Source organism: Hoplias malabaricus, chromosome 1 (genome assembly GCF_029633855.1).
Source record: "Hoplias malabaricus isolate fHopMal1 chromosome 1, fHopMal1.hap1, whole genome shotgun sequence".
NCBI classification, from domain to species: domain Eukaryota; kingdom Metazoa; phylum Chordata; class Actinopteri; order Characiformes; family Erythrinidae; genus Hoplias; species Hoplias malabaricus.
This window is the reverse complement of record NC_089800.1, coordinates 84,083,445-84,102,982: the sequence shown is the minus strand read 5'-3', so window position 1 is coordinate 84,102,982 and position 19,538 is coordinate 84,083,445. Positions and strand designations below refer to the sequence as shown.

The 19,538-nt window shown below is 42.0% G+C and overlaps 1 protein-coding gene across 5 annotated transcripts in view; it reads left to right on the top strand.

Annotated features, from left to right (window-relative positions):
* tdp1 (tyrosyl-DNA phosphodiesterase 1) overlaps nucleotides 1-19,538 on the top strand; it is a 52,555-nt gene that overhangs the window by 25,663 nt on the left and 7,354 nt on the right. For 3 of the 5 annotated variants that reach the window (XM_066675651.1, XM_066675626.1, XM_066675636.1), the window contains exons 15-16: nucleotides 246-351; nucleotides 15,590-16,328. In XM_066675651.1, the coding sequence (XP_066531748.1) occupies nucleotides 246-351; nucleotides 15,590-15,663 (180 nt within the window). In that variant the 3' untranslated portion in view covers nucleotides 15,664-16,328. Of the gene's footprint in view, nucleotides 1-245; nucleotides 352-15,589; nucleotides 16,329-19,173; nucleotides 19,431-19,538 lie in introns of those variants that run through there. The other 2 variants (XR_010803720.1, XR_010803721.1) reach the window with 2 other exon arrangements.

The following is a 19,538-nucleotide window of genomic DNA, read 5'->3' as shown; positions in this document are numbered from 1 at the left end:
CATGATCCACCAGCCAAATCATACCTGCTTTGTGGGGGTCCTGACCATTGAAGAGTAGGGTGCTTGTACACTGTATACAATCCTATTTTTATTCAAGAAAATAAGCTAATAATTTTAAGAGTTCTCCCAGCCTTGCTACAGATGAAGGTACACAGTGGAGTATCTATTTATTGTGTGTCTGTGTCCATTTTCTTTTTCTTATTAATGCTTTCCCTTTCCCTCTTGTTCTCTCTCTCTCCCTGTAGAATATGAAAACATTTCCAGTGGAGAAGAACATCTTCCCTGTCTCCAGCTCCTCCACAGGTTTCCCTGTTCCTTTTGATTTGCCGCCACAGCAGTACTCCGGTAAAGGTGGGAATGGTTCCTCTATACATGCTTTGCCATGCTCTCAGATATGCCACTCTGGAACTGGAGTGAGTTTATTTGTCAAATGAAACTATGTATGAATATCAATGAAGTGGAATCCCAATTTGCAGCTTAATTTACAGAGTACTTTTAGCTTTGTTTAAATTGTTTCTTTAAAACTACTTTCCTGAAATCTTCGAAATGTACAAAGGGAATTATCAAGCGGTGCTTTCTGTTCAGGAGACGAATGTTAATTATACAAGAGAGGGAGGAAGAAGAACCCTACACTGCTCTGTCAGGTGCAGACACCGAACGTTCAGATCCTGGCCTTTCGTTTCACGTAGAGTGTCATTTGAAGTCTCATTTTCTCCCACACTTCAAATACCTCCTTCAGTCGTTTATATTGCTCAGTCCATAATGAGGGAATGGGTGACTCCTTAATTCATGTCCGTATAAGACCAGGCTTTGTCTAAAGAGAAGGTGGAGTGTGGTTTAATTACCTCCAGCTGTGAAGTACAGTTTCTACTCAACACAAATTACGACCATCAGCACAGTCACAATTTCCTCTCCCACTCTGGTGTGACTAAGGCCTAGTTATTAGTCATTAGGATGCAATCTAATTCCGCCTGCAATAAATTCTCCACTAAATCATCTTTAGTGTCACCCATCAGAGAGAACTAGATTATGAATGTTATTTTTAGAGCACGTAGACAGTGACATTATAACATTTATTCGAAAAAAGTAAACACTTGCTCAGCTGAAGTAATCAGTGAATACGATGGTCCTTTTATCCGCGAATTGACTTTTTAATCCTAGCTTTAAATCAAATAATAGCTCTCTCTGTTTTTCTTTGTAAAATAATGACACGTCTTTATGCTTCCACAGTGTTTGTAAATTGAGGGTTTTATTTAGACCACAGTGACGCCAGTTCTCCCTGCTTGTGTCCAATTGCTGCTCGCAAGGCATGCTGATGGCGAGCAATCAACTCATTATCACCAACAGAATAATCATATCTTCCAGGCGGTTAAACCAATATGCTCTTGTGAAACAACAAACTATTATATTTTAGGGAAAGTATGCTGTAGATATTACGTTTGCTATCAAAACAAATAATTATAATCACCACCAAAAAAGTCAAACTATTAAATAGATGTTGGCAGGTTTTCTTTATTGTTTCTTCTTCCAAAATTGCTGTTAAACTCTTCTTTAACTACATACGAATACATATGTCATTCATCAGTCCGCCAGACAGTGTCCTTTACTATGACTGTCTGATTAAGCTGAAACAACTGGGTTCAAAATGCACTCATTGGCTGCTGTAACCTTAGAGCTAACCCCACCTCCACCTCTTGTCACTGTGAAGGCGACAGACATTCATTGAGTCCGTTGAAAGGAAGAAAACTGTGGGATTCAGTCCTTCAGTCCTTTTTTTAAACAGCTCCATTACCAATCTCTCTTCATGTCATCAGCAATCAGTTTGTCTTTCTAAAAAGGATGACATAATTGTGTTTGAGCACACATCTTGGCTTCGCCGGCTAGACAGACTGCCACTTACATGTGACGAACGTGTGCTGTATCTATGAAAGTGTCAGTCTTTGGCCGTGTTGATTGCTCAGTCCTTGGCCACAGTAGAGAATCAGAAAATCAGTCGCTGCTCACACATTTCTCGGTAAATGATTATCTGAGCATCACAGGCCTTTGCCCTGACGCACAGCCTGGCTGACCTCTATTCACACAGGGTACGGCGGCTGGCTGTAATCTCTTGCGCCATTGAAACGGAGGGTGTCATCAGTTTATGAACTCAGGCAGAAGCCCTTTGTGGTTGCCATGGCACTGCACATCTTTAATAACAGAGACTAGCTTGGCCAAGGGCTGTTGAGTGGGATGAGTGGGTTCAGCCAGGTCAAAAAAAAAAAAAAACAGTGGTTTATATCTCTAAGGCCACTGGAGAGATCCTATGTAAACAGACGCATATTATTAAATCAGGGCTCCTGAAAGTGTCTGATGGTGTTTACATTTATTTTAATCATTTGGCATCCTTTAGAAAGACCAGCCTTTAATGTTTTTATTTTTTACTGCTCTGAGGTTTAATCCTTTTCCAGGAAACTGCCCCTTGTGGTTGTAAAATGTCTCAAAATCATCAGGGGGATTCACCTGTAGGGCATAGACAGCACGGGAACGGATAAAACTAAATACACATTTAAACAGTGCAAACACCGATCAGCCAAAACATTAAAATGACACTCATTTTCCATTCTCTCAGCTGCACTGACCATAAACAAGCATTTGACAGGAGTTCTTTGACACTTACAGACTGTAGACGATATATATATTGCTGTACATATCTTGGTAGCCACCCTTTTACCCTGTTCTGCAGTGGCCAGGACCACAACAGAGTGATTTGAGCGGTGGATTATTCTCAGTGCTGCAGTGAGACTGACATGGTGCCTATGTGTTAGTGTGTGCTGTGCTGGTGGATCAGACACAGCAGTGTGACTGGAGTTTGTAAACACTGTGCCCGCTCACTGGCCACTGTATTAGATTTACGTACATTGTCGTTCCACCTTGTAGTTGTAAAATCAAAGACGGATTTGTTGCTGCACACTTTGTGTTGTTCATCCTCTAGTTTTCCATCAGTGGACACTGCCCACAGGACGCTGTTGGTTACATGTTATTGGTTGGTAGTCTATTCTCAGTGAGGTGTTTCAGAACTCCAGCAGCACTGAGCATTGTCAAGTGATGTAAATATGGCTCAATGCAATACAATCCTCACAGCAATGTTCCAAAATCAAATAAAACTTTCCCAGAAGTGTAGAGGGCTCTTACTGTAGCAAAGGGGGGCAATCTATTGATGCGACTGCTTTTATAAGAAGTGTTGGATGAGCAGGTGTCCACAAGCTTAAAAACATTCTATTTTTTTAAATGTAGTGACACAGCCCTGCGTCTATACAGTTGCCTCTGTGAATTTTACGGCTTTTAGACGTGAACTCAATCTTAAGCCATTGGTGCTGGGTTAAAAATGCACACGGTGTTTTAAGGAGTCACGACGAGGACAGACAGTGCTCAGCCTTGTCTCCGCTGAACGTTATTAGAATGTAGTTTTGTGGCCTTGCCCTTGTGTGGAACCATTGTCAGTGTTCTCTGTTTTCAAGTTACCTGTGAGGATATGTTTTTCACTGTATTTTTCCATTGAATTCACAGCAAACATGTTGCCCTTGAGTGAAGTGTTAACCAGAACTTAATTTTTCTAGCGAAGCTTTACGAATCACTGTGATTTTCAGGAGAGAAATATCTGACCTGACCACATCCTTGTTCTTTCTTTGACAGCGTTACTTCTCGTCTCACCTGATTACATAATGGTGCATGGAATAGTTGGCTGTCTGTATCTGTACTGTAAATTTCCCTGCTATCTCGTTTGCCTTTTAGAGGAACACATTGTTAGAAACCTTGCACGCTTCAGAGAATTTGTGCAGTAGCACAATGCCATAGAAGTGGAATATGGGCAATTAAAGCTTTTAGGAAACAGACGGATAACCCGTGGGCTCTACGGGAAGTCACAAAATCTCAATTGAGTGCCATGGCAACCAGGCACTACTTCCTTCATGTTAACTTCTTTTCTCTGCAGTTAATGAGTACATTTCTGTCACTGTAGCACTTAAGATAAATGAGCGTTTCACTGAATACAATACAGATCCCTTGGTAAACAATGCGGTTGCAATACTGTATTAGTTTAAATAGACAGCTTTAAAACCTACTTTTGTTTTGCTATTACTCACTGACCTCTCAGGGATTTTTTTCTTTATTTTTTTAAAGACCGAACAAGACGTCAGCAAAATCCTGCAGTGAAGTGTCAAACTGAGAGAAATCAATGTGTTTTAGCATGAAAAATAGCAAGAGGAGAGCATTAGGTGAAAGCAAGGTTACACACCTACATAGATTCTTGTGTATTGTAGTTGTTTTGCCAGGAGCTGCATGTTACTATCCTGTGTTAACCTAGTTTTTAAAATGTAGTTTTGTTTAAAACTTTATCCCATTTGTTTACACATTTACCCCACATATGTGAAAGCAAAGTGACAGCTTCAGGGTTCTGGGATTGTGAGTTCAGTTTGAGCCCTGCTCTCTTGTCGCTGTCTGTATAGGTCTCCTCCCGATGCTCTAGTTTCTTCCCACAGATCAAAAACACATGCTGGTAGGTGGAATGGCCATGCCGAGGTGTCCACAGGTGTGTGTGAGTGTTTGGTTCAGACAGCTGTGCAGTGGCTTTATGCAAGGAGCAGTCCTTGGCTTCACATGTCTGGGAAGAGGTATTTACTCACCCTTAGAGTTCAGCGGAATTGTGTGTGGTTTGGGGAGTCGTAGCTAACTAGCGGCAATGGAACAACAAAATTGGAAATAAATGTTAAAATATAACAAAAACAATGATTTTTTTTTAAAGAACTTGTTAAGGAGGCATACGTTAATTAGGGAGCTCTTACTTGTTTAATATGGGTGCATATGTTTGGGTCTGTAAGCTAGGGAGCTAACGTCAGTTCACACTCTATTTATTGTTTATTTATTTAATTTTTCCATGTTTATTTTTGTGCCCAAAACTGATTGTGAACTGATATAGATTCCTTTCTTGGAAATCAATAAGAGAAGCACTAATAAGGAAGCAAGCTGAATGATATGTTAACAGGGATGTAAATTAAACAAAAATATAATTAAATTATGAATTACGGTTAATTAGCTGAGGCTTTTTCTGGATGTTATGTGGGGGGTTGTGGGAGGGGGAAGGGAAACATGGTGCTATAATATTAAATTTCCCTGTTGATTAATACTCCCCCTTTATACTTATACTTTTTGTATAAGTATAATTCATGCAGCAGGTTAGTGTCGCAGTCACACAGCTCCAGGGGACCTGGAGGTTGTGGGTTCAATTTCCACTCCGGGTGACTGTCTGTGAGGAGTTGGTGTGTTCTCCCTGTGTCTGCGTGGGTTTCTTCCGGGTGACTGTCTGTGAGGAGTTGGTGTGTTCTCCCTGTGTCTGCGTGGGTTTCCTCCGGGTGACTGTCTGTGAGGAGTGTGGTGTGTTCTCCCTGTGTCTGCGTGGGTTTCCTCCGGGTGACTGTCTGTGAGGAGTTGGTGTGTTCTCCCTGTGTCTGCGTGGGTTTCCTCCGGGTGACTGTCTGTGAGGAGTTGGTGTGTTCTCCCTGTGTCTGCGTGGGTTTCCTCCGGGTGACTGTCTGTGAGGAGTTGGTGTGTTCTCCCTGTGTGTGCGTGGGTTTCCTCCGGGTGACTGTCTGTGAGGAGTTGGTGTGTTCTCCCTGTGTCTGCGTGGGTTTCCTCCGGGTGACTGTCTGTGAGGAGTGTGGTGTGTTCTCCCTGTGTCTGCGTGGGTTTCCTCCAGGTGACTGTCTGTGAGGAGTTGGTGTGTTCTCCTTGTGTCTGTGTGGGTTTCCTCTGGGTGACTGTCTGTGAGGAATGTGGTGTGTTCTCCCCGTGTCTGCGTGGGTTTCCTCTGGGTGCTCCGGTTTCCTCCCACGGTCCAAAAACACACGTCGGTAGGTGGATTGGCGACTCAAATGAGTCCGTAGGTGTGAGTGTGTGTGTTGCCCTGTGAAGGACTGGCGCCCCCTCCAGGGTGTATTCCCGCCTTGCGCCCAATGATTCCAGGTAGGCTCTGGACCCACCGCGAACCTGAACTGGATAAGCGCTTACAGATAATGAATGAATGAATGAATGAAATATAAATCATGTGTTCTTCACCTTAGTTGTTCTTAATATGAACAGAAACATTTAATTAATTACAAATACATTTTAAAGTATTGCATGGTTAATTTACTGTTCAGCACAAAACTTGAGCCAAATATACTGCGATAGCACTGTTGTTGTAGCCTAATGTCACTATGTGAAGATTGACCAAAAACTAATTAGATTCATCTATCGATGGAGCGTTTTGGCTCTTTATTGAACCCAAAATCATCCTCATCTGAAATCGCGTTTAGATTAATCAGAGATCGGATAATGATTGATAATGATTTAAAAAGCGTGTCAGAAAGCGTGTCAGAGCGTGATTACCATCAGTGTGCTGATGCTAACTTTGCTGAACGAATCCAGAATCTGTCTCTGAACGTTTGTTCACTTTACTCTGCAACAACCTTATCTTAGCCATTTTTGTACCTCCAGGCTTAATCTGAGATCAAACAACCTGCTCTAAATGCATATGGAACCTGTGGCTTTTATATTAACAACAAGCTGTATTTTCATTATGTAGGTCTTTGTTTGATGTATAAATATTTAAAGAGTTCTGTGGAAATAAGACTACAATTTGCTTCATGTTTTTAGTTACACTGAATATATATATATTAGAAGTACTACTGCAGCCATAAGCATACACAGGAGAAACATTTGCTAAAAATTAATTTCCTCGTGTTTATTCTACTGAGACCTTTATATTGCTGTGTGTATCAGAAAGCTCCAGCCCTGCAACACAATTCCTCTATAGATAGCACCTAGGTTGTACGTGCAAAGAAGCGTGTAGATTAGTTCTGTCAGAAAGAGCTTGGTCCTGGCTGATGTTCGCAGGCTGAAGGGAAAAAAGTGAGATAGCACATCATCTCATTTCCTTGTCCCAGGCTTGTTCAGTCGACAAACTCCAATAGTTCCAACTATTTCGGTATTATGTTATTAATAGTGGTGTGAGACAGTAAGGGAAGTGTTTGAGGATGTGGGTACTTTGCTAGAAGTCTTCACTTTTTCTCTTCAATGCAAACCAGAAGCATTTTTAATTTCTATCTGGCCTCAGAGGCTCAAATGACCACTAAAATGTAAATTCAGATTTTCTGCAATTTAATTAAAAGCAGAGTTCAGCGTATTATATAAACATTCCACAACGTCATAAAATATCATTCTCTCCCCAGTCTGAGCAGTCCATGTATGTAATTTAAAGTCAACGTGAAATTTTAATGGACCTTAATTTATCATCTCCCCGACCGCATTATATCATTTAATTGAGAAAATGGTTGTTGGTCTTCCATCTAAATGTACTGACCTTTAAAATGTGTTCTGAGTGCTCCAGTAGATCTGGAAATATTATTCATTCATTCATTCATTATCTGTAAGCTGTATCTGTATCCAATTCAGGGTCGCGGTGGGTCCAGAGCCTACCTGGAATCATTGGGCGCAAGGTGGGAATACACCCTGGAGGGGGCGCCAGTCCTTCACAGACAAACACACAGACATTCACTCACACCTACGGACACTTTGGAGTCACCAATCCACCTACCAACGTGTGTTTTTGGACCGTGGGAGGAAACCGGAGCACCCGGAGGAAACCCACGCAGACACAGGGAGAACACACCACACTCCTCACAGACAGTCACCCGGAGGAAACCCACGCAGACACAGAGAGAACACACCACACTCCTCGCAGACAGTCACCCGGAGGAAACCCACGCAGACACAGGCAGAACACACCACACTCCTCGCAGACAGTCACCCGGAGCGGGAATCGAACCCACAACCTCCAGGTCCCTAGAGCTGTGTGACTGCGACACTACCTGCTGCGCCACTGTGCCGCAGAATATTGCTTATTGTTAAGCAATATTCACCAGAGAAGTGTGGCTAGCTCTAAGACCTTCCCACATACAGTTTTATGTTGTCTGATGAATAATAAATCTTAAAGAGGATGTTTCATGATTTTAATCAAAAAACACTACAATCTGTTTGTGCTCAAAACCGGTCTAATGTGTTTACGAAGCTCCAATGTCTGTAATTGTGTAAAAAGCTAATTATGTCTGCCCTGTATGCTAGCCTTTTCACTCTGCTCATAGCATAGCAAAGGCATCTGGAGTTGTTTTATTTTGGACAACAAAGAACTCTAAACATTGAAAAGCACAAACGGAGATGAGGACATTCCACTACTCCATAATGTTGAATTACTTGTTGCTGTTTTGAATTACTTAAAGTGGAATGTCTCCAAATTTGAGAGCCAGCTAACTGCATCACAGAAAGTGTTACAAATGAGTTTCTGTGGCCTTTTAAACTGTGAATAATAACTTACAGACAAGTTAAACATTAGCCACGTACAAATAAGAGTTGTTTACATAAACTCAGATATTGTGCCTATGTTAGTTTACCGCAGCATATTTCATGTTGAGGATATAAAGACTGTTTAAGCTTGGATTACTTGATGAGTACTGGATAGACACGGAATACTGAATAGATAGGTAGAATCTGTTTACATTCATTCATTCATTCATTATCTGTAACCGCTTATCCAACCGTCGTGGTGGGTCCGGAGCCTACCTGGAATCATTCGGCGCAAGGTGGGAATACACCCTGGATTTTCACAGGGCAACACAGACACACACACACTCACACATACGGACACTTTTGAGTCGCCAATCCACCTACCAACGTGTGTTTTTGGACTGTGGGAGGAAACCGGAGCACCCGGAGGAAACCCACGCAGACACAGGGAGAACACACCACACTCCTCACAGACAGTCACCCGGAGGAAACCCACATGGACACAGGGAGAACACACCATACTCCTCACAGACAGTCACCCGGAGGAAACCCACGCAGACACAGGGAGAACACACCACACTCCTCACAGACAGTCACCCGGAGGAAACCCACATGGACACAGGGAGAACACACCATACTCCTCACAGACAGTCACCCGGAGGAAACCCACGCAGACACAGGGAGAACACACCACACTCCTCACAGACAGTCACCCGGAGGAAACCCACGTGGACACAGGGAGAACACACCACACGCCTCACAGACAGTCACCCGGAGGAAACCCACGTGGACACAGGGAGAACACACCACACTCCTCACAGACAGTCACCCGGAGGAAACCCACGTGGACACAGGGAGAACACACCACACTCCTCACAGACAGTCACCCGGAGGAAACCCTAGATAAATGTCCATAAACAAACAAACAAAAAAAACAGTAACAATGGTGTTATGGACTCTTTAAATGTGGATTACAACTAACTTTAATCTTTAATTTTAAAGATTTGATTGAAAACAAGACTGGAAAACAGTTTTACATCCCTTACTGTCTCTCTTTGAGTGCAGTCAGCCTTTACAAGTAGAAAGACAGACACCAGAGCTGTGTGTCTGACCCTGCTGCTCACACCTTACCTCCATGATGAGGAAGGCATGGTTTAATTGGGTTCTAACTCACCATGAGAGTCTTTATACACACACACACACACTCAATCACTGACGCCCTGCACATTGCAGGAAAAGCCAGGGGAGTACAGAGTATGGATTACCATTAGAATGATCTGCTGCTATTCTTTCACAGAGGTGCATTTACTCCGCCTGTGAAAATAAAAGAAATTAGCGTTAATGATGATGTGTAAATCAGTGCTTTATGCTAATTGTCCAGGGGGTGGGTGTAGAATGGGTGGGGGGGTGCAGTCAGTACATATCTCCTGGAATCAGTTTGATGCTCCAAATAAGGGAAGTTTTAAGTGAGAAAATTTCTTAATGGAACAGAGCTTGTTCCTCAGTGTTCCTCTCGCTGATCGTTTAGATAATTACCGTGTCATTTCATGAGCAAATCATTATCTGCAGTAAGACTTTAATGATCACAATCTGCATCGTTCTGCTTCCTCTGAAAGCGTGAGTCTGCTTTTCCTCTTGAACGTTTTTGCCTAGATGTGAATATTTTATACTAATTGAGCAGTGCCTTCTTTTTCTACAGTGTGTAGTTAAACTACCATTCACTGTAACATTTGCTGTTGTTGATTAGCAGCAGTTCGCTGTTGTTGCAGTCAGAGAGTGCAGCTGTTTGCGTGCACAGTATTAAAAGCAGATCTTGTACCAGGCTCTATTTGGTACCTTCAACTTTGAAATAACCGAGAATATGGTACTGAAAAGATTTCATAATCATAAGTATAAAGCAAACCACCCAGGCCTCTTTACAGTAATGTTTGTCTGAAAATAAAGGTTTTTTCCGGTCCCTTGCAGACGATAAGGGGCTTTAGAGCCTTGTGGGAGACAGAGGTACGCAGAGTTTTCCCCTGTCAGCAGTATTATTTGAATATATTTTAGCAACGCGCTGGTGACTCATGAGCCCTGTTGGTTTGTTAATGTGTTTATGGAGGTGTTTTGCTACACTGCTGGGATCTGTTTTCATGGTTCACGTTAATCCAATTGTGTCGGGTGGTTACCATGGACACTGTTGTACAGCCCTTTCCATTCTTTCTGGAAGTCTAGAACTTACTGCTAAGTGAATGTGACAGAGCATGGCAGTGAGATGCTTACAGTGAGCAGACCGTCTCTCGTGTGTTTAGTCATTTGTATTATGCCTTACCCTCAGCTGCTAAGTTCAGTTTGGGTCCAGATATTGCTCAGGAGTGTGTGATCTTAGAAACTCATTGGTAGGAAAAATAGTTTTTGGATACCCGCGCCTGCTTCAAATATATGCATCGTTAAAAGGAATATTTGTACACCGAGTTTCTTGTTTGTTTGATTTATTTATTTTTTGTTTTTTTCTTTTTCAGTTGCTTACTGTTGCAACATCAAGGGGAGTACACGTCTAATTCAAAGGTTAAAAAAAGGTTCCATATTGTTGCAGCACTTTTATTAATGCTCTTTACTATATGAAAATTTCGATACATATATATATATACACAGGGGGGTCCTCGACTTACGACGTTGATCCGTTCCTACGTTGCGTCGTAAACCGATTTTCGGTGTAAGTCGGAACATACGTACATACTGTACGTAAATAACATACTGTAAGCACTTATCCTATCCTAACACCTATCCTCCTCGGTCCCGAGCCGCGTAACCGTGTATTCTTCCGCCGCGCACACCAAACAAGAAGTTCACGTTACGACGTTTACGACGCAAAACCACTTAAGTCGAAACAAGGCTTTATACAGTAAATGGGAGATGTGTCGTCACCACAAAACATCGTAACTATAGACTGACGTAACCCGAGGACCTCCTGTGTGTGTGTGTATGTGTATATATATATTTATTTATTTATTTATTTTTTAATAATCAAGTTCCTCCATCTGTCCACTACAAACCACTTTGTCTCCCTCAGTGTAAGCCAAGAGTAACCAAAGAACGTTTCATGGATCTGATTGTGCTTCATGGATCCATGTTTGATAAATCATCGTCCATATCAGTTATCCACTAATGGTGTTGCACTGTGAGATTGATTTTCACTTCTATCGATAGACACTGAGGCTTATTATATCAACATTAATGTTGTGTTTCCTAAGATACCAGCAGTCCTGTTGCCAAGCAGCTCTTTGTATTTTTGCACTTATTTGTGTTACTTATTTTTAAAAGAAAGGTTCAAAATATATAAAAACGTCAGTAGTTTTGATTTCATTTACAACACTGTACAGGAGTCTCCTTGGTGTGATGTTCAGAACAGAAAACTGGACAAAACAGTATTTTGAAAAGACAGGTTAATTAGTCGTATTAAAGGAGACATATATGTACTATTGTTCTTCACATTGTAACATAGTTCCTGGAGGGAGGGAGGGAGGGAGAGAGAGAGAGAGAGAGAGAGAGAGAGAGAGAATAATAATATATGTTCAGATTTTTAGGTTTAGGAGCCACTAAAATATGTCAAACATAACATTACACAGCAGTGTCCTTGAATTATACTTTTTCAGTAGTTCAAACAATCAATCAAATTTTATTTATATAGCGCTTTTCACAGCAAAAAGTCATCACAAAGCAGCTTTACAGAGATCCGAGTCCAAGCCTCCTATGAGCAAGCCAGGGGCAACAGTGGCAGGGAAAAACTCCCTCAGCACACGAGGGAGGAACCAAGACTCATACGGGGAACCCATCCTCCTCGGGTCCACACCGGAGACACAACAGAGAACAGGACAGAAGTAAAAGTGAACTGATGACAGATGAAGCGGTTATAGTAATGTGAATGTAGACTATTAGTGATGTATGAGTCTGAGGAAGGAGGAGGTGGTCAGTGATTCTGTGCGAGTTAAAAGTAGGTGCGGAGTTAATTTGAGATAAAACACCATGGCCAAGCCTGATACTGTAGATGAGACAAGGCCAGGATCTTGTACAGGACACAGGGGCTGGATCAGGGCAACACCTGAGAGCAGCAGGACGTCTCAAAGCATGAGAGAAACAGGAGAAAGAAAACCAGACAAAGGGAACAAATAAAAATACAGAGGTCAGTAGGTTCAGGCAAAATTGTCCTGTGAAAAAAGCTTCCACGGGTCAGGCAAGAGAACCCAGCAACAGACAGCGTGTTGGCGGTTACCAGAAAGCTAACTAAAAGAGCTGTAGCTATGGTCGAATGACCGGGTTAATACAGAACAGTAATAATATGAAGTAGTTCTTTACTTGCATTCTACCGTGTTATGGTTTGTTTGTTGTGGTTAATGTACATATTTTATAAAAGTGCTGTAGTTTCTGCACAAAGATTTGAAGCTCATAATAGATGTTCAGATATTCATATTCTTTACTTGTCTATTGTAAAGATTTCAACTGTAAGCATCTTTCAGAACTGGAGCCTTTTATGCAGATGTGTTAGCTGCCTGGCTTTAACAAGTCTGACATCAATGTTAACACAGACTAATAAATCTGCAGAATCTGTAGGGGAAAAAAACACAAATTTAGTGCTTGCAATTTGTGATATTACATTACCATTTTACCATGTCTTTTCCATTAGAGACCTCTGTGTGTGCAGGCGAGTGAGTGGGAGTGTGCATTGGAGTGGGGGTAGGGTGCTTGCTTGATGTGACACAACATGGAACGGCAAATCCTAGTCACATTCCTTCTGCAAAAGGCAATAGTTCAGTGCAAGGACAAGCAACCTACAGATGAATGACAAACCCAGTGTCTTACTATTATGGTCTGTATGAGCTCAGAGCACGGATTCAATCTGCATAGACTTAGATTTCTAGAACTGTACTGGAGCGAAGGAACAGCTTCGTGTTTGAATGATGTTGGTGGGGAGCACTGTCTTGGCATGTCTGTTCAAAATCTCCCATAGGTGTCCAATTATGTTGAGATCGGTTGGCTGCAAATGTCATAGCTTTTGATTTACAGGAGTCTGCCACACCTTCCTGGAATCGTCCGCTCTCACCCACTTATGAGGAACCAAGTTATATTTTCCTTTGACACCCATCTGTATTTTTGAATTGGAAAAGGGCATCCAAAGCTATTAACTGAGTCTCAATTAATGCAAGCCAAAGTGTCATTAAATGGTGTTATGTGGTGCTTTGTGGTGATGAATTTTAATAATATTTCCATGCCAAAAAAAAACAGTACTTTTCAGATGTTTTAAACACCAGAGATTATGAGATTTAAAGATTTAAAAAGCTATTTATCTGAGCAGTAAGTGTTTATTTGCTAAAAGACAATCAAACAAACAACAAATAGCGCCCAACATTAGAATAAAACCTAATAACATTATTCCAGTGTGATATTCTGTGTGTGAATGTGTTGGTTTAACTTTTTCTAAATCTCTCCTCGTGGCAGTGAATATTATTTGAGGTTATCATTCAATACCCAGTTTTATTGGGTAATAAATAAAGTAAAATATATATATAAATAAAAAAAATCTTAAATTAAAAAAAGTTCTTATATTTCTTATATATTATATATTTTTATACAAGCACCACATTTTTTGGTGACACACATATGACGTGGGAAAATTACTATTAGCTGTTCACATTGTTCCTAGACACTGTCCGTTGACTAACTTTAAACATATGTGGTAACAGTATCACTGAGATTTTTGACCCTTTTGTTTTTTTTACTGTGCTGGAACAATAGTGTCAGCTGTCTTTGTGGGGCTTTTTTTGTTTGTTTGTTTTTTGTGATTTTATGACAACAGCATTGTCAAAACACTGTGGTGGCCTTTTTTGGCCTCAGTGGAACATCCTAGAGCATTTAATTAAAGAATATTATTGCACCGTATTCTGTTTCTAATTGTAGATTTCTAAGTTGCATTGATTTTCTAAATGTCATTTCAACTCCAAGCTTTTTGTTTAGTTTTTCTGTATAAAACATTAATTCATTCATTATCTGTAACCCCTATTCAGTTCTTGGTCGCGGTGGGTCCAGAGCCTACCTGGAATCACTGGGCGCAAGGCGGGAATACACCCTGGAGGGGGCGCCAGTCCTTCACAGGGCAACACACACACTCACATATTCACTCACACACTCACACCTACGGACACTTTAGAGTCACCAATCCACCTACCAACGTGTGTTTTGGGACTGTGGGAGAAAACCGGAGCACCCGGAGGAAACCCATGCGGACACAGGGAGAACACACCAACTCCTCACAGACAGTCACCCGGAGGAAACCCATGCGGACACAGGGAGAACACACCAACTCCTCACAGACAGTCACCTGGAGGAAACCCATGCGGACACAGGGAGAACACACCAACTCCTCACAGACAGTCACCCGGAGGAAACCCATGCAGACACAGGGAGAACACACCAACTCCTCACAGACAGTCACCTGGAGGAAACCCACGCAGACACAGGGAGAACACACCACACTCCTCACAGACAGTCACCCGGAGGAAACCCACGCAGACACAGGGAGAACACACCAACTCCTCACAGACAGTCACCCGGAGGAAACCCACACAGACACAGGGAGAACACACCACACTCCTCACAGACAGTCACCCGCAGGAAACCCACGCAGACACAGAGAGAACACACCACACGCCTCACAGACAGTCACCCAGAGGAAACCCACGCAGACACAGGGAGAACACACCACACTCCTCACAGACAGTCACCCAGAGGAAACCCACGCAGACACAGGGAGAACACACCACACTCCTCACAGACAGTCACCCAGAGGAAACCCACGCGGATACAGGGAGAACACACCACAATCCTCACAGACAGTCACCCGGAGTGGGAATCGAACCCACAACCTCCAGGCCCCTTGTGCTGTGTGACTGCGACACTAACCTGCTGCACCACCGTGCCACCCACCTGTATAAAACAGTTTTATGATAAAATAAATAATTTCAAAGTATTTACCTTGTGGAAACCTGGATGTACTTTAGTGAACACAACTTGACTTTAAAACCACTGTTGTACATTAGAGGGTAATTAATGCCTTGTCTGTATGTTAGTGAACACAGATGGACCTGTTCTACGGACAATGTTGTTCAAATTTGGCAGCCTCGTGTTTGCATATTTATAGGAGAAACGTGTTAATATTTTAAAAGAATAACTAATGGTATCATCCTGTTGTTGTTTTTAGATCGGCCGTGGATCTGGAATATCCCTTACACCCAGGCGCCAGACACCCATGGTAATATCTGGGTCCCCTCTTGAAAACCTTACCAAAATGATGTGGACCAAATACAACGCACACGGAGGATCTGTTTCCTCTTGTTGTAAGGACTGACCTCTATATTCCACATATAATCTAGAGGCCTGTAGGCCAGTAAACAGGGTGCTAATCCTAGATTCACTTCATTATTAACAATACTGTGAGCTACTAAACGATTCATTGTAAAAGTGCTGAAAGTGTCTGTGTATGTTTTGATATTTTTACTGTAGTGACTACCTTCCCTTGAATGTTTCTTAAACCGGTAATATTTTGGTGCCTGAGCAGTACACATGAGCTGTGTAATAAATTCTTTTTTGAATAGCGCAGGTTTCTTTCAGTAAGGTGAGTCTTTCAGTAAGATGCAAATATAGAAACTGAACCTCTTGAGACCAATTGCTGCTTTCCAGAAAGTGCTTCTTTTCTGGTTTGAAGGACAGCTGTGAGCGACGAGGCTGGAATAATCACGCTCCAGCTCAAATCTGAACGCTGAGAATTAGTTTGCATCCCACCAATCATTTCAGACGCCATTTATTGCAATCATTTCACTGTGAGTGTACTCTCGACGTGTTTGCTTTGTAACATAAGAGACCAATCTGTTAGAGGCAAAACAGAGGGAAGAATAAATGATGTGGGAATAAAAGAAATCTCCAGCTTGGTTTTGGGTATTTCTCTGAAATTTGTCTCGACAACTGTTCAGTGTCATACTTCACGTTACCGCAACGTCGTAACGTATACGTTGAGGACTAAACACAGCACGATTGGGGATTATTCAGTCATCTTATATGGAAATGTGGTATGTTGCTTAGCAACCGTTGGAGGAAACCTCACCCTCCATTGATAATTGCACGATTTCCAGTGGGCTATATGGTTTGATCAGGCTCGATTTAGACCTGTTTGCTACAGCTTGCTCAAGCAACTGCTTCTCAGATCTGCATATATTAACAAAAAAAAAAAGCAGTTGAGTGTCTGGCACTTGAGGGAGTACTATGAATTATGTATGTCACTCAAAGCCTACACGGACATTTGTGACATTTGTAGATTCCATTTTAGGCTTTGACTGAAATTCTGACTCCCATCCTAAAAAGGTCATTCAGTATTGATCTCAGAACGTTTTGGTTATTTCTAACCGTTGTCATGAGAGAACAACCAAATGGCAGCCACGTAACATCTTTTGCAGTGAGTGTGACCTTATGGAAAGGTTACTCCGGTTCAGAATGTTTGTTCCTTATACCAACAGTTGGGTTTTTGCTTTTGGTATATGATCTTATACTGGCCATTTTGCATTTCACACCATCTAACTTATTAATGTGCAGATGTGAAGTTTGGTTTGATCTCAGAGCTTGTCTAAAAGTCTAAAATAATAAATGTATTATATTTAATCCAAGCTTTTTATCACATGGGACTATTTTGAAAATCCTAATTTTAATTTTGAATAATGATATAAATATTATTATTCATTCATGCATTTATTATCTGTAACCTTTATCCAGTTCAGGGTCGCGGTGGGTCCAGAGCCTACCTGGAATCATTGGGCGCAAGGCGGGAATACACCCTGGAGGGGGCGCCAGTCCTTCACAGGGCAACACACACTCACACATTCACTCACACACTCACACCTACGGACACTTTTGAGTCGCCAATCCACCTACCAACGTGTGTTTTTGGACTGTGGGAGGAAACCAGAACAACCGGAGGAAACCCACACGAACAGAGAGAGAACACACCACACTCCTCACAGACAGTCACCCGGAGGAAACCCACGCAGACACAGGGAGAACACATCAAACTCCTCACTGACAGTCACCCGGAGCAGAAATCGAACCCACAACCTCCAGATCCCTGGAGCTGTGTGACCGCGACACCTCCCTGCTGCGCCACAGTGCCGCCCCATTATATTATTAGTGTTGACATATTTTGCTCATAAATACCGATGTAGATGTGAACAATATTTCAACACAATGTTTCATGAGGCATGTACTGTATTCCCAAAGATCAAAACATTAAGACAATGCTGGGATTCAGCAGTAAATTTGTTATTGGCATTTTCAGGTACGTAAGCACAGGTACATCAGCTGCCATTGTCAAAGATGGTACAAATAATTTGGGTTGATGTTGGACACGAATGGGTTAATGCTTGGTGTATTCACAGTCATATTAGGAAGGTCTTTTGTGAGCTTAATCACATGCTGTTCAAGTGGAACTCATGGTTCACTGTCTATATTGATGAGATGAGTCATGACAGTTTCAGGAGTTGGGGGATAGGAAAAGAAACAATCAACCTGCTAAGAACATGTCAGAACATGTCTCAGATAAAGCCTCCACTGAGGGTCTGCACCAATGAGGAAATATCTACAGGACCTTGGACAGCAGACAGCTGCATCTCAAAACGATTGGAGTTGCTTCTGTATGTCCGTGTAACTTTGTACTCAGTGTATATTTGCATTAGAATATGTTGCTATCGCATCCCCTAATTAAAAATACTGCAGATGTGCTCCTAAGTGTTTGACCCCAGTGCTGAGGTAACGCTACATGAGTGTTGTACTCGTATTCGAAATGCAACAATAACCTGGAAGATACACTGGCAGATTTAATGTATTTTCAGGAAGATATAATTGGCTGTTTGGTTGTTTCCTGGCCAGCTGTGTGTTGTTGCATCATTAGTACAAGCACAAAAGGTCTACCATTGATTCTAGACACGGGCATTTGCATCTAGGGTCAACGCCAGTAAAGCAGGCCGTCAGGAAGCTGAAAAAACCTGAGTAAATCAATCAGAGACAGAGCCAAAACATGAGGTCGGTCACAGCTGTTTGGAACAGAACACAGAAGCACACTGGTGAGCTCAGCAATAGCAAACAGCCTGGCAGACCACTGACCACAGTGGATGCCTGAAGAATGCTTTCAGACCTGATAAAAAAAACAAAACAAATATCACTGAATAAACAAGAGCACTGTCCAGGACTCGGGCTTAAATTTTTAATCCCTTCCATAAAGCGAAGTGAACACCAGCCTGAGCGCAGAGGATTCATCACAAGTCCAAATCACAGCCTCCAGAACAGGAATGATGGTTTGGTACAAACTACAATCAGATAAATCCAGATGTTTTCTGACAGCCTTCACCTTCAGCTTCTTTACGATGGTCACAGATGTTCAGTTGTTCACAAACAGCTTGTATAATCTTTACACGAATACATGAAATGTAACTGAATGTTCTGTGCTTGCTGCATGAGTTAAAAAAACACCTTGCTCAATGCTAAGCATCAGCCCAAAAGAAAAGAAAGAAAAAAGTCCCAGCTTTGGGCAGTGGAGCAGTGGAAGAGGTCTGAGGGAGCATTCTTCAAAATCATTGGGATGAGCCGGGGTAGTGATTGTGATCCAAAACTAATCAGCCGTCCCAATCTAATCCTCCCAGAATTGTTCCGGGTTTGGATTTAAGGGTTTCCACAATGTCCACAATCCTTTGACCATCCAATGTACGTTAAACAACTGGTATTAATTCTGTTCCAATCTTCCAGATATGTGCGAGGATGATTGACCCGAGTGATGTAACTCTGAAAGGCTGGAGAAGACCCAAGTATAACACTTCATCTATGAAACATCTCTAAAAGTCGAACTCTGACATGGGCTTGTATCTCCAATAGTACTCTCTCGCTGGACTTTAATAATGATGTAATTCCTGGCAGCAGCAAGAAGCAACGGTGTAGAAACTGACCATTCGTGACCGGCCCAAAAAATATGTATTGAGTTTAAATTAAGATGACGGTAAAATGTCAAATTCTTTGTGTTTACACACAGACATGGTATTCGTCAGTGTGTAACCATGTTAAATTCTTTTGTAATTTTGGAAACTGATCAATGTTTCCTGACATGAACACAGTGC